General features: G+C 40.4%; 1 protein-coding gene across 2 annotated transcripts in view; it reads left to right on the top strand.

Annotated features, from left to right (window-relative positions):
- ZBTB11 (zinc finger and BTB domain containing 11) overlaps positions 1–19,832 on the top strand; it is a 31,448-nt gene extending 11,616 nt beyond the window's left edge. For both annotated transcript variants that reach the window (XM_007985962.3, XM_007985963.3), the window contains exons 4-11: positions 3,270–4,111; positions 4,361–4,537; positions 9,190–9,435; positions 12,988–13,132; positions 14,434–14,551; positions 16,323–16,481; positions 16,591–16,766; positions 17,596–19,832. In XM_007985962.3, the coding sequence (XP_007984153.1) occupies positions 3,270–4,111; positions 4,361–4,537; positions 9,190–9,435; positions 12,988–13,132; positions 14,434–14,551; positions 16,323–16,481; positions 16,591–16,766; positions 17,596–18,113 (2,381 nt within the window). In that variant the 3' untranslated portion in view covers positions 18,114–19,832. The remainder of the gene's footprint in view (positions 1–3,269; positions 4,112–4,360; positions 4,538–9,189; positions 9,436–12,987; positions 13,133–14,433; positions 14,552–16,322; positions 16,482–16,590; positions 16,767–17,595) is intronic.
- Positions 19,833–24,826: the final 4,994 nt, after the last annotated feature.

The raw sequence follows: 24,826 nt of genomic DNA, 5'->3' as shown, positions 1-24,826 counted from the left end.
AACATTGTCCTGTAATAGATCTCGACAATCTTTTTATTTTGCAAAATTGTCCGTTTCATTTGATTTAAATGCTCTGCAGGGAATGTGTATGTAAAAAGATTGGAGGTGGCCAGGCGCAGTGGCTCACGCCTGTAATCCCAGCACTTTGGGAGGCCGAGGCAGGTGGATTACGAGGTCAAGAGATCGAGACCATCCTGGCCAACATGGTGAAACCCCGTCTCTACTAAAAATACAAAAAATTAGCCAGGCGTGGTGGTGGGCGCCTGTAGTGCCAGCTACTCGGGAGGCTAGGGGAGGAGATCCCTTGATCCCAGGAGGCGGAGGTTGCAGCGAGCTGAGGTTACACCACTGCACTCCAGCCTGGTGACAGAGTAAGACTCCGTCTCAAAAAAAAAAAAAAAAAAAAGGATTGGAGGTAAACATGGAATACCAAAATTATTTGCCTGTTCTCTTTTGATGGTAGGATTGTGAGTGATTTTTTTTTTTTTTTTTTTTGAGACAGCATCTTGCTCTCACCCAGGCTGGAGTGCAGTGGCATAATCTCAGCTTACTGCAGCCTTGACCTCCTGGGCTCAAGCGATTCTCCCACTTCAGCCTCCCAAGTAACTGGAACTGCAGGTGTGCATCACCATGCCTGGCTAATTTCTTTTGTAATTTTTGTAGAGACAGGGTTTCACCATGTTGCCCAAGCTGGTTTTGAACTCCTGATCTCAGGCAATGTCCCTGCTTGCCCTCCCAAAGCTCTGGGACTGCAGGTGTGAGTCATTGCACCCATCCTGTAAGTGATTTTTTTGTTTTGTTTTAGTTTCTTTTTCTTTTATGGTATTTAAAATAAACCTATGACCAGTATCTTTGTAAAAATGGTATTAGCTATTTAAAATGCTGTTTGGAGCAATGCTAATGTTTTCATGGAAAATTTTTCTTATGAATTTGAACTTAGAAATTTAAAGGGTACGCCAGGCACGGTGGCTCATGCCTGTAATCCCACCACTTTGGGAGGCCAAGGTGGTTGGATTGCTTGAGGCCAGGAGTTTGAGACCAGACTGCCCAACATGGCAAGACCATGTCTCTACTGAAAATTCAAAGGTTAGCTGGGCATGGTGGCACACACCTGTAATCTAAGCTACTCGGGAGGCTGAGGCACGACAATTGCTTGAACCCAGGAGGTGGATGTTGCAGTGAGCTGAGATCTCACCACTGCACTACAGCCTGGGCGACAGAGCAGGACTCTGTCTAGCCTGACCAACATGGAGAAATCCCATCTCTACTAAAAATACAAAATTTAGCTGGGTGTGGTGGCGGGCACCTATAATTCCAGCTGCTCGAGAGGCGGAGGCAGGAGAACTGCATGAACCTGGGCAGTGGAGGTTGCAGTGAGCCAAGATTGTGCCATTGCACTCCAGCCTGGGCATCAAGAGCGAAACTCTTATCTCAAAAAGAAAAGAATTAGCTTTCCCAGGAATGGCTGAATTCACCATAATGATAATGTTGATGTGGAGTCCCCTCGGTTTTCAGTCTGAGTCCTAACATCTCACAGTTTAAGGCTTCTCTCTGTATGCTTGTTCATCCTTCGTAGGTTCTTTTGCATAAAGTACCACACTTTACATACCTTGAGTCAGAACTGAAAATTACAGCAAAAATGGCTCTCAATTGTATATTTAAAAATCTCTAAGATAAATTATTGTATAAGAAAATCAAAGTGCAGAAAAGTATGTGTAATATGACACCTAGTGTGAGAAGGCAGAATTAGAATATTTGCCTCCGTCTGTTTATGGTGGCTCACATCTGTAATCCAAGGACTTTGAGATGCCGAGGCAGGAGTAGCCCTTCAGGCCGGGAGGTAAAGATCAGCCGAGACAACATGGGGAGACCTCCATCTCTACAAAATATGAAAATAACCAGGTGCACGCCTGCCCTGCTACTCAGGTGGCTGAAGCAGGAGGACTGCTTGAGCCTGGGAGGTCCAGGTTACAGTGAGCCGTGATGAATCCACTGCACTTCAACCTGACGGAGCAAGGGCCTGTCTCAAAGTACCTAAATGAAAAAATAAGGCGAGGTGCGGTGGCTCACGCCTGTAATCCCAGCACTTTTGGGAGGCCGAGGCAGGCGGATCACAAGGTCAGGAGATAAGATCATCTGGCCAATATGGTGAAACCCCGTCTCTACTAAAAATACAAAAATTAGCTGGGCATGGTGGCTTGTGCCTGTAGTCCCAGCTACTCAGGAGGCTTAGACAGGAGAATTGCTTGAACCTGGGAGTCGGGAGGTTGCAGTGAGCCAAGATTTCGCCACTGTACTCCAGCCTGGCCACAGAGCAAGACTCCGTCTCAAAAAATAAGTAAATATGTAAATACATAAAAATATTGACTTGGCTGTATGATGAAATTCTGGAGAGCTATACAAATTCTTAATCATTCTGGTTATGGACATAGAATTATCACTGTGTAATCTTTTTTCTGATTTTTGATTCATATATTAAGAATTAAAAATGGCTTTTGAAAGTGAATCACTGAGAATTTTAGAAAAGAAACTTTGTTTTCCCACAGAAGAATGTAATACCTCACTTATAATTTCTTAGACCTGGTATAGGCAAACTACAGCCCAAGGACCACTCTCCTTCCTTCCCTTTTTGTAAAGAAGGTTGTATTGGAACACAGCCACGTCCATTGGTGTACATCTGCTTTCCAGCTACAGTGGCAAAGCTGAGCAGTTTTAGCAGACATCTCATGGCCTGCAGTATTTATTATCTTATTCTTAACAGAAAAATGTTGCTGACCTCTCCTTTAGGTATTGTTTTTTTACTTTTAGTCATAGAATACTTTGTTCAATAACATTTTTATATGGACCACTATTACTTGGAAGTACAGGTATATTTACTGAAGTGAGATTAGGGGACAGGTTGGTTGAACCCTGCCACTCACCTGCCTTCCTCTTTTTTTTAACCCTCCATCCTCCAGCAGCTGTTTCTTGAAGGGAATTTGAGGAATCCCCAGGGTTCTAAGGAGTACGGTTTGAAAATCACTGCCTTACAGCAACTCTTGAGGTAGTAAGTCTGATACTATTTTCTGTATTAGGTACTGAGACGCAGTTCATACAAATGAGTTAGTCGAGGTTTAATAAGAAACCAGAACAAAATGCAAATCCAGGGATGAATAGTTACAGAACCAGTGGTCATATTTGCCTTTGAATTATATTTTATATTGTCATAATTCTGTATTGTTTCATTGGTAATTGACTTTTTTGTCTTTACCTTCTTTGAATTCATACAGGTTTTTGTAAGGCCAGCTTCCTTCCTTTACTGGAATTTGCCTATACTTCTGTACTAAGTTTTGACTTCTGTAGCATGGCTGATGTAGCCATCTTAGCTCGTCATCTTTTCATGTCAGAAGTCTTAGAGATTTGTGAAAGTGTACATAAGCTAATGGAAGAGAAGCAGCTAACAGTATATAAGAAGGGTGAAGTACAAACAGTTGCATCCACCCAGGACTTACCAGTACAGAATGGAGGTACAGCACCTCCTGTGGCTAGCAATGAGGGAACAACAACTTTATCTACTGAACTTGGGGATTGTGAAATTGTACTGCTGGTAAATGGAGAATTGCCAGAAGCTGAGCAGAATGGAGAGTTAGGACGACAACCTGAGCCCCAGGTTTCTTCAGAGGCTGAAGCTGCCCTGTCATCTGTAGGATGTATAGCTGATTCCCATCCTGCAATGAAGTCTGTTGATTTAATAACAAAAAACAACCAGACAAAACTGGAAACTTCAAACAACAGAGAAAATAACACAGTTTCTAATATATACTCTAAACTTTCAAAAGAGAATGTAATTAGTAGTTCACCAGAGGATAGTGGTATGGGAAATGATATATCAGCTGAGGATATCTGTGCCGAAGACATTCCACAACGTAGGCAGAATGTTGACCAACCTTTAAAAGATCAGGAAAATCTAGCTGCATCAACAGCAAAGACAGACTTTGGCCCTGATGATGATACTTACAGAAGCAGGCTTCGACAGCGTTCTGTTAATGAAGGGGCATATATTCGACTACACAAGGGAATGGAGAAAAAGCTGCAGAAACGGAAAGCCATTCCCAAGTCAGCCGTTCAACAGGTATGATGTAAGAAAGGTTGGCCTTTGTAGTTTTAGCTTTAGGTTGAAAGCATTGTATTGATGAACTTATGGCTATAGTGAAAATTGTTTGGGAGGTGAGACAGGTACAAGGTAGCAACTTAATGTTTTAAATGCCAGTATTAATAAGATAATGTGAATTTGAAATCTTTTTGTTAGAAATTTACAACATGACTTTCAAAATTAAAATTGAGTAGATTTACTTAGATTGTGATTTCTATCCCTTATTAGGTGGCTCAGAAGTTAGTTCAAAGAGGAAAGAAGATGAAACAGCCAAAACGAGATGCTAAAGAGAACACTGAAGAAGCATCTCATAAATGTGGGGAATGTGGAATGGTTTTTCAGAGACGATACGCCCTTATAATGCACAAACTGAAACATGAAAGAGCTAGAGATTACAAATGTCCTGTAAGTATTTGGAAAGCTAATTGAAGATAACTCTAATTCATAATATATAGAATCCAGCTTACTGCTTGGTTATCTTTTCACTTGTATTCTATGTCTTTTATGACTATAAGAGTCGTCTTTTGATTTAAATATGCATGTCATTTACTTGCCTCCCCAAAATATTCAGTGATTTATCTCTGCTTCCTCCTGATACCATAGTAAAATAACAGTAAAAAGATCATTTTAAAAATGTAACTCATAAAAAGGCAGAGAGAACAGGAAATCTTGAAACAACTAAATTCTGGATACAAATAAATAGATGGAGTAACTTATTCAGCAGATTTGAAAGGGTTCACTTCCAGGTTTTCAATGGGGAAAGCTAAGAATCAACCCAAATTGAATTGTAGAACCACCAAAATGTCTCAGGAATTAGTAGTGCTAGCTACCTTGAAAGTAGAGCAATTAAATCACTACCCCTGTCCCCTTAGCCAAAGATCCATCTTCTCCCTGGAAAGGATAAAACCATAACTCCACTGGGGAGTACTATAATTAGTGAAGCTAAGTGTACTGTACTCAAAACAGGGAAGAGTAAAAGCATACTGAATGTTAAGTTGTTTTTTTTTTTGGAAACGGAGTCTTGTTCGGTCAACCAGGCTAGAGTGCAGTGGCGCAATCTTGGCTCACTGCATCCTCCACTTCCCAGGTTCAGGCGATTCTCCTGCCTCAGCCTCCTGAGTAGCTGGGACTATAGGCATGAGCCACCATGCCTGGCTAATTTTTTTGTGTTTTTAGTAGAGACAGGGTTTCACCATGTTGGCCAGGCCAGTCTCAGACTCCTGAGCTCAAACGATCCACCTGCCTCAGCCTCCCCAAGGTATGGGATGCCAGGCGTGAGCTACTGCACCTGGCCCAAGTTCTTTCTTCTCTCAAGTCCCAAGGTATAGGCATCTACACCCTTAACCATAAAGCAAAAAGATTTCTCAGAGATGAAAGGTCTGAAGCCCAATAACAAAAGACAGCTACTGACTAAAGCTCATGGTTGACAACAGTCCCCTCCCCATTTACATGGAAATTCCAGTGAATTTTTTAATGTCTTATTCTGAAATATGAACAGATATTAGGGATTATTGACTCATGACAAAAGATTTCAAGAAAAACAACTTTGGCTGGATGCAGTGGCTTGTACCTATAATTCTAACATTTTGGGAGGCCAAGGCAGATTGCTTGAGCTCAAGATTTTAGGACCAGCCTGGGCAACATGGTGAAACCCCATCTCTACAAAAATTAACTGGGCATGGTGGCACACACCTGTAGTCCCAGCTACTTGTGGGGGGCTGAGGCAGAGGATGGCTTGAACCCAGGAGGTCAAGGCTACAGGAAGCCAAGATTGCCCCACAAAGTGAGACCCTGTCTCCAAAAAAAAAAAACAAACAAAAAAAAGACAACTTTGAGGAATCTAAGACTAGCGAGAAAAGAAAACTAAAAAGAAAAAACTTCAGAACGTATGATATATAAGAGATAAATGAAAAAATTACGTTTACAAAACAGCCAGGTACTATGGTTTTTTTCATTTGTTTGTTTTTGTTTTTCTTGAGACGGAGTTTTGTTCTTGTTGCCCAGGTTGGAGTGGAATGGCACGATCTCTGCTTCCCAGATTGAAACAATTCTCCTGCCTCAGCCTCCTAAGTAGCTGGTATTACAGTCATACACCACTATACCTGGCTAATTTTGTATTTTTAGTAGAGATGGAGTTTCTCCATGTTGGTCAGGCTGGTCTTGAACTCCTGACCTCAGGTGATCTGCCTGCCTCAGCCTCCCAAAGTGCTGGGATTACAGGCGTGAGCCTCTGCGCCCAGCAGTACTATTTTTTTTTTTTTTTTTTTGAGAGGGAGTCTCGCACTGTCGCCCAGGCTGGAGTGCAGTGGCCGGATCGCAGCTCACTGCAAGCTCCGCCTCCCAGGTTCACGCCATTCTCCTGCCTCAGCCTCCCTATAGCTGGGACTACAGGCGCCCGCCACCTCACCCGGCTATTTTTTTGTATTTTTTAGTAGAGACGGGGTTTCACTGTGTTAGCCAGGATGGTCTCGATCTCCTGACCTCGTGATCCGCCCATCTCGGCCTCCCAAAGTGCTGGGATTACAGGCTTGAGCCACCGCGCCCGGCCAGTACTATGTTTTTAAAAGGACACATTGAGGCTGAGCGTGGTGGCCTATACCTGTAATCCGAACACTTTGGGAGGCAGAGATGGGAGAATCACTTGAGCCGAGGAGTTCAAGACCAGGCTATATAGCGAGACCCTGTCTCTACAAAAAAAAAATTTTTTAAATAAAAGGTCATATTGGCTGGTTCAAAGTTAGTGAGTTATCTCGATTGTTCACAGTTACAGATCAAACTGCTTGTTCTACTCTACCCGCTTCTCACTTCTGCACTTGACTAGTGTTAAAAAAAAAAAAAAAAGCCTAAAAAAATTATTAATATGAACGGTACATTAAAATAACTAAAGAGTTTTTTAGGAATAAAATATATATCATATAAAAAAATCTCACAAAAGTTGGAAAATATAACTGATGAAATCTCCCAGAAAATAGAGCAAAAAGACAAGTTAGAAATTGGGAGTGAAAGAAAATAATATTATTGGTCTAAGATACTCAGTATACAAGTATTACTTTCAAACAGAACATGGAAAAAAAAATAAAAATTTCAGAACTTAAGGATAGAAGTTTCTGTGTTAAAGGAGTACACTGAATGCCCAGAACAGTGAATGAAAATAAAACTATATTAAAGTACATTATAAAATTTCAGTATCAGTGGACAAAAATAAAATAAGTTGCCAGAGGGAAAACAATAACATTGTCAGTCTCATAAAAAGGATAAGGATCACAATGGCTTTAGGTTTTCCAACAACAGCAACAGAAACTAGAAGACAAAGCCACCACGTGTTTAAAATCTAAAGAGAAATGATTTCTGACTTGAATTCTTATAGCCAATCAGTCAAACTTTTAGTTATTTATGATGGTAGAATAAGAATATTTTCAGACATGCCAGGTCTCAAAATTATTACCTCCCAAATTTTCTCAGGAAGCTGTTGACAGACAGTTTCACTAAAATGAACAAGACATGTTAAATGGAAAACATGGCATCCAGTTCAACAGAGTCCAAGGGATTCATCAAGACAATAGTGAAGGGAGATCCCAGGATGAAGCTATGTATCAGGTATAGGGAACAATTAGCCCAGGACATAATTTTTTTTTTTTTTTTTTTTTTGAGGTAGGGTCTTGCTCTGTAGCCTAGGCTGGAGTGCAATGGCACTATCACAGCTCACTGCAACCTCCACAGCCCGGGCTCAAACGATCCTCCTATCTTAGCCTTCCAAATAGCTGGGACCACAGGCATGCACCACCATTCTTGGCTTTTTGTATTTTTTTTTGTAGAGACAGGGTTTTACCATGTTGCCTAGGCTGGTCTTAAACTCCTGGACTCAAGTGATCCACCCTCTTTAGCCTCCCAAATGCTGGGGTTACAGGCGTAAGCCACCACACCCAGACGAGGACATAATGATTTGACAGAGATTTCCAAAAAGGTGATAGATTTTAAATCTCCTCCCAGTGCCGTTGGGGGCAGGGTTTGACAAATTAGTAAGTGCAAAGAGAAATAAAACAAAAAGCAAGAAAGGAAAAAGAATTACAGTGTACTGTATGTGGCCCAGTGGTAATAATATTTACATCCTAAAAATGTAAGCCTTGAAATTGGTCTACTCAAGAATATGATATAGGTATATTGATGAAGAGGGGTAATGGAAATCATTTACATATCTAAGTAGGGAGTAGAGGAGTAAAAATGCAAATCAACTTCCGTTATGTATGTTACATAGAGTTACAAGGAGAAGCATCGAGAGAGTCATACAAACACAGCTGCACTTAAAAACAAAGTCAGAGATAACTCTAGAAGCAAAATATGGTGGATGGAGATGGTTGGCCAGGAGACCAGTTTTACTTATTGTTTTAAAAAATAGGTTTTGCACAGGTTAAGCATATATAACTTTGATTTTAAGAAGAATAGGGGAACATCACATACCGGGGCCTATCATGGGGAGGGGGGAGGGGGGAGGGATTGCATTGGGAGTTATACCTGATGTAAATGACGAGTTGATGGGTGCTGATGAGTTAATGGGTGCAGCACACCAACATGGCACAAGTATGCATATGTAACAAACCTGCACGTTATGCACATGTACCCTAGAACTTAAAGTATAATAAAAAAAAAAAAAAAGAATAAAATTTTCTTGAATCTTCAACTATGAGATAAAATCCAAGGGCCATCAATCACAGCCTTACCTTTCTATTTCCAGCCCCTACTTCTGTTCCACCTGACAACTATTAGTACTCATGCTAATGATAATATTCTTCTGTCTTTTGTTTTACCACTCCTGAAAGGCCCATTTCAAGCCCAACCTTGTTGATATAAATCTTGTGCTGTCGTTAGACTTTAGCCTCTCCTGAATAGGAATTGAGTCTTATCCCTTTTATCTTTACAATCTAGTACCTATTGTTTTTTACATAGTATATGTGTTTATTGATTTATATAATTGTAACAAAAAGTTCAAATATGAGTTGAGCTTCAGTTAACATTTTGTAATGTAAATACATTTAGAGAGAATTTTATTTTTCTTTTAGTTGTGTAAAAAACAGTTTCAGTACAGTGCCTCTTTGCGAGCACATCTTATTCGTCATACCAGAAAAGATGCACCCTCTTCATCCTCGTCCAATTCTGCATCTAATGAAGCATCGGGAACATCATCTGAGAAGGGCAGAACCAAGCGGGAATTTATATGTTCCATATGTGGAAGAACATTACCTAAGTTATATTCTCTCCGAATACATATGTTAAAGCACACAGGTGTAAAGCCACATGCATGCCAGGTAAAGCTATAACGTTTATTTTGCTATTTAAAAAACATTAGAACTTAACTATGGGTGCCAAAGAGACTGGTGGGATATGTATTCTCAAGTCACTCTCATTTTTGTAAAATGTCAGGGAAATTTATGATTTCTTTATTGCCTAGACCAAAGGTGATTCCCTATTGTGTTTTTTAATTTGCTCTCTGAAGTTGTAATTTGAATCTGTTTAAGATGTTTGTGAAAACTTAACTAGGGTCCAGAAGATGTATAGGGTGAAAAATAACCAATTTATCACCCCCATCATTCCTTAACCTTCAACTGGACCAACCCAGACTGGGAAGGAACCCATGGCTTAAACAAATCTCTGTGGTCCGTAAAAGTCCTGCCTGAGCTGTGTTCCTCTCTAGAGCTAAGGATTGAGAGTACCTAAATGCCAAAATGCTACTCAAGGGCAATGAATCCTGTGATTAGCCAGCTTTGGGCTATTTGGAACAGTGAAAAATTTCTAGTCGCACTAGAAATTTGTAGCCTCATATATGAGTATGATTCAGTTTAGGGTTTTTTGTCTTTTTTGAGACGAGGTCTTGTTCTGTCTCTCAGGCTGGAATGTAGTGGCATGATCACGGCTCACTGCAGCCTCCTTCTCTCAGAGGCTTATACCATCCTCCCACCTTAGCCTCCCAAGTAGGTGGGACTACAGGTGTGCGCCACCGTGTGTGGCTAATTTTTTTATATTTTTTGGAGATGGGGCCTAACTATGTTGCCCAGGCTGGCCTCAAACTCGTGGGCTCAAGTAGTCTTCATACCTCAGGCTCGCAAAGTACTGGAATTATAGGCATGAGCACTATGCCAGGCCTGACTCAGTATTTTTATTAAAAAAACAGTTTGGAACCAATGGGGGTTTTTTCTTTTTTCTTTCTGTATTTTAATAGTTTTTGGGGAACAGGTGGTGGTTGTTTACTTGGCTAAGTTTTTTAGTGGTGTTTTCTGAAACTTTGGTGTACCCATTACTTGAACAGTATACACTGTACCTAGGGTGTAGTCTTCTATGCCTCACCCCCAACTCACCCTTTCCCCCAAGTCCCCAAAGTCCAGTGTATCATTCATAGCTTAGCTCCCAACTATGAGTGAGACATAACGATGTCTGGTTTTCCATTCCCGAATTACTTCATTTGTAGTGGTGGTCTCCAATCATTTGAACCTGGGAGGTGGTGGTTGCAGTGAGCCGAGGTGGTGCCACTGCACTCCAGCCTGGACAACAAGAGCAAAATTCCATCTCAAAAAAAATGAATTAATTGGCCGGGTGCAGTGGCTCATGCCTGTAATCCCAGCACTTTAGGAGACCGAGGCAGGCGGATCACAAGGTCAGGAGATAGAGACCATCCTGGCCAACGTGGTGAAAAACCCAGTCTCTACTAAAAATACAAAAAATTAGCCAGGCATGGTGGAACACACCTGTAATCCCAGCTACTCGGGAGGCTGAGGCAGGAGAATCGCTGGAACCCAGGAGGCAGAGTTTGCAGTGAGCCAAGATTGCACCACTGCACTCTAGCCTGGGCGACAGAATGAGACTCCATCTCAAAAAATAATTAATTTTTAAAAGAGTAGTGGTCTCCAATTCCATCCAGGTTGCTGCAAATGCCATTATTTTGTTCATTTTTATGACTGAGTGGTATTCCATGGTATATATATACACATTTTCTTTATCTGCTCATTGATTTACGGGCATTTGTGCTGGTTTCATATTTTTGCAACTGTGAATTGTGCTGTTGTAAACATGCATGTGCAAGTATCTTTTTCAATGAGATTTTTTAAAGACAGGGTCTTTCTTGTTTTATTACCCAGGCTGGAGTACAGTGGCGTTATCTTAACTCACAGTAAACTCGAACTCCTGGTTTCAAGCAATCCTCCTGCATCAGCCACCCACGTAGCTGGGACTTCAGCTGCATGCCACCACACCCACCTAATTTTTTTTTTTTTTTTTTTAAATGTTTGTAGAGACAGGGGTCTTGCTATATTGCCCAGGCTGCTCTTGAACTCCTGGTCTCAGGCTGTTCTCCCACCTGGGCCTCCCAAAGTGCTGGGATTATAGGCATAAGTCACTTTGCCTGGCCTCCAGTGAGATTTTTTTTTTATATTTCTCTCTTTTATACCTTTTTATTATTTTAGAAGAGAATGGGCTGAACCCACATGTACCCTTCACCCAACCTCAGTAGTTACCAGCTCATGGTACATGTGTTTTACGTATACTATTATTCACTACGCTACTCCCACCCCCACCCCCACCCCGCCAGGTTTGGTTTGGTTTGGTTTGGTTTGGTTTGGTTTGGTTTGGAGGTAGGGTCTCACTCTGTCACCCAGGCTAGAGTGCAGTGGTGCGATCTTGGCTCACTGCAACCTTCACCTCCCGGGTTCAAGCAATTCTCCTGCCTCAGCCTCCCGAGTAGCTGGAACTACACGCGCACGCCACCACGCCCAGCTAATTTTTTGTATTTTAGTAAAGATGGGGTTTCACCATGTTGCCCAGGTTGGTCTTGTACTCCTGAGCTCAGGCAATCCAACCACCTCAGCCTCCCAAAGTGTTGGGGTTACAGGCATGAGTCACCGTGCCCGGCTCCACCAGTTATTTTGAAGCCAAGTCCTAAGGATTACTTTATTTGTAAATTTATGGGTTTTTTTTTTTTTGAGAAAGATTCTTGCTCTGTCACGAAGGCTAGAGTGCAGTAGCACGATCTTGGCTCACTGCAACCTCCGCCTCCTGGGTTCAAGTGATTCTCCTACCTCAGCCTCCCAAGTAGTTGGGATTACAGACGCCTGCCACCACACCTGGCTAATTTTTGTTTGTTTTTTTTTTTTTAGTAGAGACAGGGTTTCATCATGTTGTCCAGGCTGGTCACGAACTCCTGACTTCGAATGATCCGCCTGTCTCGGCTTCCTAAAGTGCTGGGATTACAGGCGTGAACCACCACACCCAGCCATAAATTTAAATACCAAGTATGAGTTGGGCCTCTTGTCTTCCCATGTGGCACTACTCAGAATGTGTGGTATGTGGACGATAAGTAGAGAAATAGAGAGTAAGCATGTAGAAACTGTCATAGCAATTTGGCATTGTCACATCATTTTTAACAAAAATTTTTGTGTTTAAAAAAAATTTCTCCCAGTGGATTGTGGAAAAGGAAAAAAATAATTAGATCTTCATCACAGTTTGAAAAGCACTGTTGTAGTTGGTGTAACAGGAAATGATATATTGTTCTTGATTAAGCTTCCATGTCTCTTAATATAAGGTATACTATTTACCGGTCTCAAGGATAGCATGAGATTTGTCTGATTTTTACTATTTTGAGAGTCTCTGGTAATCACATGGATTTAAGATAACAATATATGTTGAATACTGCATCAGAAGAGGGGTCAGCTTTCAAGTTGGTTTCAACTTTCACTTTGTCATTATGTTTATTTTAAGTTAAATAATTTAAATATTTATTTAAAATAATATATTCATTTTCTCTGTTCTCGTTCTTCAGAAACAATCACCCTTTTTGTTTTCTTGACTTAATCACCCCTGTTCTGTCTTAGGTCTGTGGAAAGACTTTTATCTATAAGCATGGTCTAAAATTACATCAGAGTCTTCATCAATCCCAAAAGCAGTTCCAGTGTGAACTATGTGTTAAGTCTTTTGTTACCAAACGGAGTCTTCAAGAACATATGAGTATTCACACAGGTAATGAGAAATTTATATTGACATACTTACATTTCATAAACTATTAATGATTATGCTTTAATTATACCAGAAATTGCATTCATAAACTGATAGTCGTGTGTGCTCAATTTTGTATGAGACAGTATTTAAAATTAAAAGCATAGGCTGGGCATGGTGGCTCACGCCTGTAATCCCAGCAATTTGGGAGGCCGAGGCGGGCGGATCACGAGGTCAGGAGATCAAGACCATCCTGGCTAATGCAGTGAAACCCCATCTCTACTAAAAATACAAAATATTAGCTGGGTATGGTGGCGGGCTCCTGTAGTCCCAGCTACTTGGGAGGCTGAGGTAGGAAAATGGCGTGAACCCAGGAGGCGGAGCTTGCAGTGAGCCGAGAGTGCGCCACGGCACTCCAGCCTGGGTGACAGAACAAGACTCTGTCTCAAAAAAAAAATTAATTAATTAATTAATTTAAAAAAGCGTTTTCTTAGATCTGGTTTTACAGCTGTGTTTGTGTATAGAATATTCGTTGTTTCCCTCAGTGTAGAAAAATGTGTACTAAGTATTAAAATCATGCGTAATTTAAATCCAGGCGTAAAGAAATGATCATGCTTTTAAAAAGTTAAATGGTAGGCAGACATAATTGTCAACATAGTAGTTGGCTTATATTTTTTGTCCATGCATACTTATTTTTAGATGTTTTAAAGCAAAAATGTGGGAATAGTCAATGAAGGGTAGATATCTGCTGCAACTTGTATTCAACTTTATTACTATTACAATCCGTAGATCATACAACTGTATCACATTCTTTGGATCATACCTTCTGATAGTACTATAGTTGTTGAGAGGAAATGGGGATTTTGACATGGTTTATTGTTATTCTTAGATGTCTGCCAAATCTTACAGCTTCCATGTCCCTTTGGTAAAGTTACTTCTGAAATAACATAAAGAATTCTGCTAAAGGCCAGGCGTGGTGGCTCATGCCTGTAATCCCAGCGCTTTGGGAGGCCAAGGCGGGCAGATCACGAGGTCATGACATTGAGACAATCCTGGCTAACACGGTGAAATCCGTCTCTACTAAAAATACAAAAAATTAGCTGGGCGTGGTGTCATGTGCCTGTAGTCCCAGCTACTCGGGAAGCTGAGGCAGGAGAATGGCGTGAACCCGGGAGGCGGAGTTTGTGATGAGCCGAGATCACGCCACTGCACTCCATCCAGCCTGGGCGACAGAGTGAGATGCCATCTCAAAAGAAAAAAAAAAAATTCTGTTAAAAGAAGAATGATTGCTGGATATGTGACAGGGTTTTGATTTTTTCTAATAGGAGAGTCCAAGTACCTTTGCTCAGTTTGTGGAAAGTCTTTTCATAGGGGCTCTGGACTCAGCAAGCACTTCAAGAAACACCAACCAAAGCCTGAGGTTCGAGGCTATCATTGTACTCAGTAAGTATTCAATATGTGAGGCATTCAATTAATTTAATTACATTTTTACTTAGTTTTCAAAAAAATATTTGAAGATAATATTAAACTGTAACTTCAGTTTACTCTTGATTTTAATGTCCTTTTTTTCTTGCCTGAGGGTTACTATTTTTAACGTCTTTGAGATGTAAATCATTTACCATACAAATCACTCATTTAAAGTGATTTAAGATTTTCAGATGTACTACCTGGAAGTGGGGGTATGGGAAAGAAAAGTCTCACTGCCAGCCAGTTTCTTTTCCCATGTCCTCTTCATTTTCCAGAGCCTCCTAAAATCTCTGTTACGATTGAGGTAAAATTCATATAACATAAAATTAGTCGGGCCAGGCACAACAGCTGAAGCCTGTAATCCCAGCACTTTGGGAGGCCAAGGCGGGCAGATCATCTGAAGTCAGAAGTTTGAGACCAGCCTGGCCAATGTGGCAAAACTGCATCTCTACTAAGAATACAAAAATCAGCCTGTTGTGGTGGTTCACACCTGTAGTCCCAGCTACTTGGGAGGCTGAGGCAGGAGAATCACTTGAACCCAGAAGGTAGGAGGTTGCAGTGAGCCAAGATTGCACCACTGCACTCCATCCTGGGCGACAGAGTGAGACCCCGCCTCAAAAAAAGAAAAGAAAAAGAAAAAAAGTCATTTTAGGGTGGGCGCAGTGACTCATGCCTGTAATTCCAACACTTTGGGAAACAGGTGGGAGGATTGCTTAAGGCCAGGAGTTCAAAACTAGTCTGGGCAGGCAGCATAGCAAGATCCTGTCTCTTAGGGGAAAAAAAAAAGCCAGGAAGCTCTCTTTTGCTTTTTTTTTTTAACTTTTAGGTTCAGGGGTACATCAGAAAGCTCTCTTAACAGAGATTCAACAATTTTTTTTCCTTGTTAAACATATGTCTGGTCACTGTAAGCTTTTAGTTTTCAGAGTTCCTGGTAAGGTTGATCCTAACAGTTTGCCAGTTTATCCTCTGCTTTTGTGGAGAGGTGAGCTTTTGGAGCTTCCTACTTGACATATCTGTTGATGTTACTCTAATTAGTCTTATTCTGCAACAAAGATAGTTTGTTATCAATACATTTTTAGTTATAAGTGAAGGTACACTCAACCCGACCAGGTTTGAATTAAATATAAATTTAGTCTAGGAGTCTGGGTGGTTTAATGTAAACTGGATTCAAATTCATTAGCACTTGTTTTCTCTGAGGCACCCTATGGACAAGACAATGGCAGTGGTTTCAGTCTCACATCCTCTCAGATTCCAAATTGTCAAACTTCTTTTTGGTAGTTCATCAAAGCCCTGAGGATTACTCCAGTTACATCAAGTTAAGTCAGTCATCCCTGAGTTAATCACTATGGCCAAGGGAATGCTTTGTTGTGGTTAACTTAGGCCCAAGTCATTTGCTGTATCCCTAGGGTCAAAGGTAAAGCCTCCCCTCAACACATGGACTGAGAGTGAGAGGATTGAATAGGGATCTCAAAGCGGGGTCACTTAGGAGAGAGAGAGAGAATAGTAAATTTCCTCTGTAATAACCTTTGGGAACTATGCACGATTCTTTCTAAAACATTTCTAGTAGCCTTAAGATGAAAAGAACCTAAAACCCTGTAGCCTTTATGCAAGATTGGAAAATTAGGGAATTCTTTTAAGTTGAGATCATCTTTTGGAGTTCTAAAAAACTAAAAATAGTTACTGCATTCTTGGAAACTTGCTTTAAAGGAATAAGATTATCCAATTGGGTAATTGAACTTTATTGCAGGTGTGAAAAAAGTTTCTTTGAAGCTAGAGATCTTCGCCAGCACATGAACAAACATCTTGGTGTGAAGCCATTCCAGTGCCAATTTTGTGATAAGTGCTATAGTTGGAAGAAAGATTGGTATTCCCATGTGAAGTCTCATTCTGTCACTGAGCCTTATAGGTGGGTAAATTTGAGAAGGAGCTGAACTTAATTGATACATGTGTGTACTCTGATTATTATGACTGCCGCTTCTTTGGACAAAATAATTTGGTCTTTTCCCCTATTTTAGGTGTAATATATGTGGCAAAGAATTTTATGAAAAAGCTTTGTTCAGAAGGCATGTAAAGAAAGCTACCCATGGGAAAAAAGGAAGAGCAAAGCAAAACCTGGAACGGGTGTGTGAAAAATGTGGAAGAAAATTCACTCAGCTAAGAGAGTATAGGAGACACATGAACAACCATGAAGGTAACTATACTTGGTATTGTATGTATCCTTATAGAATAAAATCCAATCCAGTAGTGATTCTCCCTTTACCAGCTCTTTCACCTTCCTTGGTAAAAGATTAATTTCATATCTTTATTCAAATGACAGAGGTAATCCTGAACCTGAGTACCTAATTATTGTGTATATATAAATAGGTTCCTTTTTTAGTGAGCTGAATTCTGTATCCACATTGTTATGCTGAACTAAACTATTTGAAACCTCTACTTTGAAGGAGTGAAGGAATAAATGAGATTATGCACAGAAAGTAAAATTTGTCTCAATCACATCTGTCCATAGGAAGATCTTTAGAGAGATTTATAGTTCAGAATCTTGTTTATTCTTTTTTTTTTTTTTTTTTTTTTTTTTTGGAGACAGAGTCTGTCACTCAGGCTGGAGTGCAGTGACGCGATCCTGGCTCACTGCAACCTCTGCCTCCCAGACTGAAGCGATTGTCCTGCCTCAGCCTCTGGGACTACAGGCGCCCGCCACCACGCCAGGCTAATTTTTGTATTTTTAGTAGAGATGGAGTTTCACCATGTTGGTCAGGCTGGTCTTGAACTGCTGACCTCAGGTGATCCACCTGCCTCAGCCTCGCAAAGTGCTGGGATTACAGGCGTGAGCCACCGCGCCCGGCCCAGAATCTTGTTTATTCCAAGGAAAGCCATTGAGTCCTAAATAAAAGATTGCCACAGTCAAGATAGAAAGGCTTATAAGCTACTGTACTTTTTAATAAAAGGAAGTTTTGGTAGGCAGTTTAAGTATATTTTGGTGCTTGCACCTCACTACACATGCTTTTTTTTTCTTTTTTTAGGAGTTAAGCCATTTGAGTGCTTAACATGTGGAGTAGCTTGGGCTGATGCCCGATCTCTAAAACGCCACGTCAGAACACATACTGGTGAACGGCCCTATGTCTGTCCTGTATGTAGCGAAGCCTACATAGATGCTCGAACACTCCGTAAACATATGACAAAATTCCACAGAGACTATGTGCCTTGCAAAATTATGCTGGAAAAAGACACCCTTCAGTTTCATAACCAAGGAACTCAAGTGGCACATGCTGTTAGCATCTTAACAGCAGACATGCAGGAACAAGAAAGCAGTGGTCCTCAAGAACTTGAGACTGTGGTAGTGACAGGAGAAACTATGGAAGCTCTGGAAGCTGTTGCAGCTACTGAAGAGTATCCATCGGTATCTACACTTTCTGACCAAAGTATTATGCAAGTGGTTAATTATGTATTGGCACAACAGCAAGGACAGAAGCTATCTGAAGTTGCAGAAGCTATTCAAACTGTTAAAGTAGAGGTAGCACATATTTCAGAAGGAGAGTGAGTATGTTAATGAAGATAAAAAGAAGTGACATCTCTTGTACACTGAACTCACAGAACATTTGTTTACAATTCTATGTGACTGTCTGCTTGGAGTTTACATATCAAAGCTCTGGGCTGTTTGGTAACATAACATTTCCAAACATTTTGTCTGGCCAATGGGTTCTATAGAAAAGTCCATTTCGTGTAAAGAAATTGAAAACAAATCTATTAGGTTGGTGCAGTTACTTTTGCAGCAACCTAATATTTGATGGCAGTGGTTTATCATGATATACCTTTTATGAATTAATGTTTATAAATGACTGTACTGAATTTAAAACTGTACAGTTTCATTTGCATTTTGACATTATTATACATTTTGCATTTAAAAGGCTGCACCAGTTGGCTTTTCTTCTGTTTTATTCTCAAAATATAGAGATTCTGTGATTTATTTGCCCTGTTTATGGATTAAAAAGAAAATTCTAATATAAAGCATTTCAATAGGATGCATAGGTATATTACGTTTTTTAAATGCTTTAGATCTGTGATTCTTGACTTACTATTTATTTTATCCCCTTTTAAGTCAGGGATTCTTTATTCTGTTTTAAAGCACTTAATGAGTTACATGTTGTAATCAAGTTTGCACAATATATTTATCTATATGAGGAACCCATAAATGAATAGCTAATTTAAAAAATGCCATTAAAATGCATGAAATGCTTATTAAAACCTTACTATACTATTTCTTCAAGGCAAGCAAATTGACCATGAGAAAAGAACAGAGTTATTTAACACTGTTGATGGGAAAATTCTCCTTGATAACATACGACAATTAATGGAAAAAAAAATTCTCATTATTTGCAAAGATTGAACAAGTTAATGAACAAACAAGCTATGTTTGGTATGTTTTCAGCTTTTGTATCATGTTTAATTGTTTAATTTGGTTGAAAAACTGCAGTTGAGAAATCGGATAGCAATATAGATATTCACAGCGGCTCTGTGGATACCATGTAATTGTCAGGTAATTTCAGAATATTGAAAATTATTCAGTGCAGCCCTCATAGTATAATACTTGAAGAAATTGATTACAGTTCCACCAAATTGTTGAAGATAAATTATTTTTAAAGGTTACGAAAACTGAGTTATGTTAATTCATATGTTTGATTTTTAAATCCCACCTCCTCAAGCTATCCTATTTTCTGATTTTGAAAATAACCATGAGAGATGCCACATTTCTCTCTGGGAAACTACCACTCAAAGTATAATTGTCAAAAATTAGGCTTTTAGGTATTAGAAGCTGTTATAAAGTATAAAATTAAGATATAAGCAGATCACATGTAAATCATTCCTAAAGCACAAGAAAAGAATGTGCCTTGATGTACATATATTATTAAGATGCCTCTCCCAGTTTACTTTAAAAATGGCTTTAAGGATAAAGAATAAATGTGATAGCTATGCATGCATTATATATTTGCATTTGCAAATTTTCCATTGTTTTACCAGCTGTGTGGCTGACTTTCAATTTTAAGAAGTGAATTGACATACAGCCCTTAACTTTATAATGGCTGCTCATTTATCTTATCTTTCAGTTAGTGAAAAAGCATTTCAACCTGACTAAAATTGGGAATTGTGTCTTTTATGTTCCATCCTCTGTTGTTACTAGATTTAGTTTAAAAATTGTATATGACCATTAATGTATGTCATAAACATGTAAATAAAAGATGTTGAATCTTGTTTAAAAGCATGGACTTTGGAGTTGAGCTTGTTACTATTTTCAGTTCATAAATCAGTTGTTACTTGATGTGTTAATTTTTTTTTTAAAAGAGAAAGGAAATCAAACACTAAAAAATAACAATTGGAGGAACACTTAATATTAAAACTTCTTACTCTTAAATATAATTGGTAGGGACAAGAGGCAAGAAAATAATGGGTAGAAGAGGGCAGTTCCCCAGCAAAAGCCTGGTAACTCATGGCCCTAAATGGGAACAGGCATTCCTGTTTCGATGTCCAAATGTTGCCTTTTGGTCCACCACGCCTCCCTATCCTGTACCTATATAAACCCTAAACCCCAGGCTCCATGAGCAGAAGAGTGGTGTGGCAGAGAAGGAGAGAAGAGAGGAGCATCTAAATGCCCAGAGGAGTTCAGCTGGGGACGGCGGGAGAGGAGATCAGCCATGGGACAGCTAAACTCCAGGAGAAGATCATCTTCCCACTCCATCCCCTTTCCAGCTCCCCATCCATCCCGCTGAGTCATCTTTATCCGACAATAAAATCCCCCACATCTACCATCCTTCAGTTTGTCCATGTGACCTGATTCTTCCTGGATGCTGGACAAGAACCCAGGTACTAAGAGGGCACTGAGCTAGTTAACACTTAACGCCATCTGTAGACAGCAGAGCTAAAGGAGCACTGTAACATGCCCACTGGGGCTTTGGCAGTTGCAACCATCCCCACCAGACGCTACTGTGGGGCCAGAGCCCAAAAGTGCTCAATCTGGCTCCCGCACTTGCCTGTCTGTGTGCTTCCCCTCCTGTAAGGGGTTTGGCTGAACAGATGAGCCACACCCCTGTCGCATGTCCTACGAGGATATCAGGGAACTCTTCTGTTTTACAGTCTTGTCACAGGATTATATATTGTGCCATCAACCATCAACTTGAAATAATTTAAATTTGTAAATTATATAAATTCCATGTAGAAACAAATGTTAAGAAGGTTCCAAAACTTCAATGCAGTTTTAACGTTACCAAGAGGGCATTGTTAATTTATAACAATTCCTTTTTAGAAACATAAAGCATATTGCTGTCATGAGATAACCCAAAAACTATGGGTGTCTCCTGATCAAATATGGAGGCCTTAAGCACTTTTGGCTACTTGTTACTGCTACTAAGCAATTTGAATCACTGCTGTTACTACCTGAAATGCATGTACTGTCAATAGAAATGAAGTAATGCTCTAATAGGTTTTAGTATGTTCATTTTACTAAAAGCCAATAGGGGTTTGCATAATTGCACAAGTTACTTAAACTGTTGGATTTAGAGCTAATGCAAACCTTTAGGCTTTTTTTCTCCCCCCTGTTGTTGTTTTCATAGCATTGGTATAAACTAGTGTGGGCATGTTTTTTTTGTTTGTTGTTTGAAACAGGGTCTCTGTTGCCCAGGCCAGAGTGCAGTGGTGCAAACACGGCTCTATACAGCCTTGACCTCCTGGGCTCAAGCAATGCTGCCTCAGCCTCCTGGGTAGTGGGGACCACAGGTGTGCACCACCATGCCCAGCTAGATAATTTCTTTATTTTTTGTAGAGTTGGAGTGTCGCCATGTTACCCAGGCTGGTCTCAAACTCCTAGGCTCAACTGATCCTCCCACCTAAGCCTTCCAGAGTGCTGGGATTACAGGTGTGAGCCACTGCACTGGGCCAATGATGCTTTCTGTTCCTGATTCTTTCTTTCAAATCTAATCTTTTTGGAGGTTCCTAACAGGGGTTTTACATTCAATACTTGGCACATTTGCAGTAAAAGTTAGCCTTTGCTTCCCCAATCCTATAAATTTATCAGAACTAGTTGTTGAAATGTGTGGAGCAAAGGTACATAATTTCTTCAATCACTTAAAATACACCATACTTATTTTGTCTATTATTTGAAGATTTGATTTTGTTTTTTATTTGTTTTTGGCTAGTCAAGTGAAGCAGTGGGAATGGAGAAGGAACAAAGAAATCTGTAACTGGTTGTGACCAATTAGTTATAAATACCACTGCAATTTTACCAGCCATCTGAAGTTTTGAAGTTTAATACTACTGTTAACTAGATTTTTTGTGGGTGGGGGTTGGACAGGGTCTCACTCTCATCGTCCAGGCTGGAGTGCAGTGGCACTATCATTGTTCACTGCAGTCTCAACTTCTGGGCTCAGGTGATCCTCCCACCTCAGCCCCCAGAGTAGCTGCGACTACAGGTGTATGCCACCACATCCAGCTCATTTTTTGTATTTCTAGTAGAGATGGGGTTTCACCATGTTATGGAGGCTGGTCTGGAACTCCTTGCTCAAGTGATCCACCCACCTCAGCCTCCCAAAGTGTTGGGATTACAGGTGTGAGCCACTGTGCCCAGCCCTTCAAGTACTTTTATCTTTTGGAGTATGAGTTCAACTCCTATAGGGCCTGCTATGGTTGAAATGTTTATATCTTACAGAATTCATGTTGAAACTTAATCCCTAATGCAGCAGTATTGAGGTGTGGCTTTAGGGGGTGATTGAGTCATGAGGGCCTTGCCCTCATGAATATATTAGTGCCTTGTAAAAGGGCTGGAAGCTACTAGCTTTTGCCTTATGGCCTTGTGCCATGTAAGAACACAGCAACAAGGCTCCATTTTGGAAGCAGAGAGCAGCTGTCGCCAAACACTGAGCCTAGCAGAGCCTTGATCTTGAACTTCCCAGCCTCCAGAACTGTGACAAAATAAATGTATGTTATTTACAAATTATGCAGTTTACGGTATTTTCTTATAGCAGCCCAAATGGACTAATGACCTTATTTTAGGGAATCTTATGCCACCTACCTAGGTTGAAGATAGTCCTTCCAGATCAGTTTGTTTTCTTCTGCTAGGTTCCTGCAGGAGTATCAGTGACTAGGTACTATATTTCCATCAACTTCTCAGCCTATTGTTTCCCAGGTAAATAATTGTAAATTTGAACTCTAAACCAGTATTAGAACAAGCCTATTTTGTAGCACATCTTCAGGGTGCCATGGCTCATGCCTGTAATCCCAGCATTTTGGGAGGCTGAGGTGGGTGGATCACCTGAAGTCAGGAGTTCGAGACCAGCCTGGCTAACATGAAGCCCTGTCTCTACTAAAAATACAAAATTAGCCAGGCGTGGTGGTGCATGCCTATAATCCCAGGTACTCAGGAGGCTGAGGCAGGAAAATGGCTTAAACCTGGGAGGCAGAGGTTGCAGTGAGACGAGATAATACCATTGCACTCCAGCCTGGGCAACAAGGGCAAAACTCCATCTGCAAAAAAAAAAAAAAAACTCTTCAGGGGACGCTTTTGGTCCACCTGAAGCTCTGCATGAGACAATATCCTTCTCTCTCTCGGGTGGCGCATGGATTTTTTTCTGATTTGTGCTTCTGCTGAAAGTAAAGCTCTTCATTGGGCCCAGCTTTGTGTAGAGCTGTCAGTTTCTATTCTTGTGTACCCAAATCCTGGGCTGTGGTAGCTCATGCCTATACTCTCAGCGCTTTGGGAGGCTGAGGCGAGAAGATTGCTTGAGCCCAGGAGTTCAAGACCAACCTGGACAGCAAAGGGAGACCCCATCCCTATATTAAAAAAAAAAAAAAATAGCCAGGCATGGTGGGGCACAGCTGTAGTTCCACCTACTTAGGGGGCTGAGATGAGAAAACTGCTTGAACCCATGAGGTTGAGGCTGTAGTGAGCCATGATTGTGCCCACTCCACTCCAACCTGGGTGACAGATTGAGAACATTCTTTTTTTTTTTTATTGTCAGCCAAGCTGCCAATATTTTTTTTTTCTGCAAACCTTTTTAAGTGGTGAAATGTTTAACATTTTCTCTGAGATGAGAAATAATACCTTTTATACAACAACCTTGTTTAATTATCTTATTCAAATTGCTTGAATTGTTTACATATCCAATTGTATCATCTGCAAATAATGAAATTTTATATCTCCTACTCCTGTTCTAGCTTGCCATCTTGCTCTGTATAGGATTTTGCAGTACAATATTAAATAGATATGATAATTGTCATTTTGTCTTTTTTCCAATTTCAGAGTGAAAATTTTCAACATTTTGCCACTTAGAATGTTTTGCTGTAGATTTTTGTAGACATCTCTTGTCACATGGAAAAAGTCTCTAAGCTTTCTGAGAGGATATTTTAAAATTATAAGTGTAGGCAGGTGCAGTGGCTCATGCCTATAATACCACACTTTGGGAGGCCGAGGCGGGCAGATTGTTTGAGCCCAGGAGTTCAAGACAAGTCTGGGCAACATAGTAAGATCCTGTCTCTACAAAAAAAAAAAAAAAAAAAAAAAATTTGAAAAAAGTATATGCTAAAGTTTATCATAAATTTATCAAGGCTGTGCGCAGTGGCTCGTGCCTGCAATCCTAGCAATTTGGGAGGCCTAGATGGGAGGACTGTTTCAGCCCAGGAGTTCAAGGCCAGCTTGGCCAATACAGTGAGACCCTGTCTCTACAAAAAATTTAAAAATTAGGTCAGGCATGGTGGCTCATGCCTGTAATCCCATCAATTTGGGAGGCCAAGGCAGGCAGATTGCTTGAGCTCAGGAGTTCAAGACCAGCCTGGGAAACATGGCAGAACCCCATCTCTACAAAAATACAAAAAAACTAGCTGGGCATGGTGGCTTCCAGATTTAAATGATAAAATAAATTTTATCGTCTCATTGTATTAATGTGATGAATTTAATAGATATTTTGAATGTCAAACAAGTTATCTTCTTTTCCAAAACAGTCCTAAATCCATTAGGCATGAAACAATGAAGTAGGCATTCTGTGGGCTAGAGTGGGTTTCTGAAGCTGAGGTAAGGTGAGGATGATGTCTATCTTATGTAGGAGGGCTGGACAGCATGGGTTATCAAAGCCTGAGTCAGGAGAAGAGGACATCTGTAATATAATCTAAAAAAATAAAAAAATAAATCTGATCTTTGTCCCTGGTTCCTGACACAGAGCTTTTAAAAGCCTTAAAATTTCCTGAGTGATCCAACTGTCTTGTTATTCACAA

Source organism: Chlorocebus sabaeus, chromosome 22 (genome assembly GCF_047675955.1).
Source record: "Chlorocebus sabaeus isolate Y175 chromosome 22, mChlSab1.0.hap1, whole genome shotgun sequence".
Taxonomy (NCBI): domain Eukaryota; kingdom Metazoa; phylum Chordata; class Mammalia; order Primates; family Cercopithecidae; genus Chlorocebus; species Chlorocebus sabaeus.
This window is presented reverse-complemented; position numbering and strand designations above follow the sequence as displayed.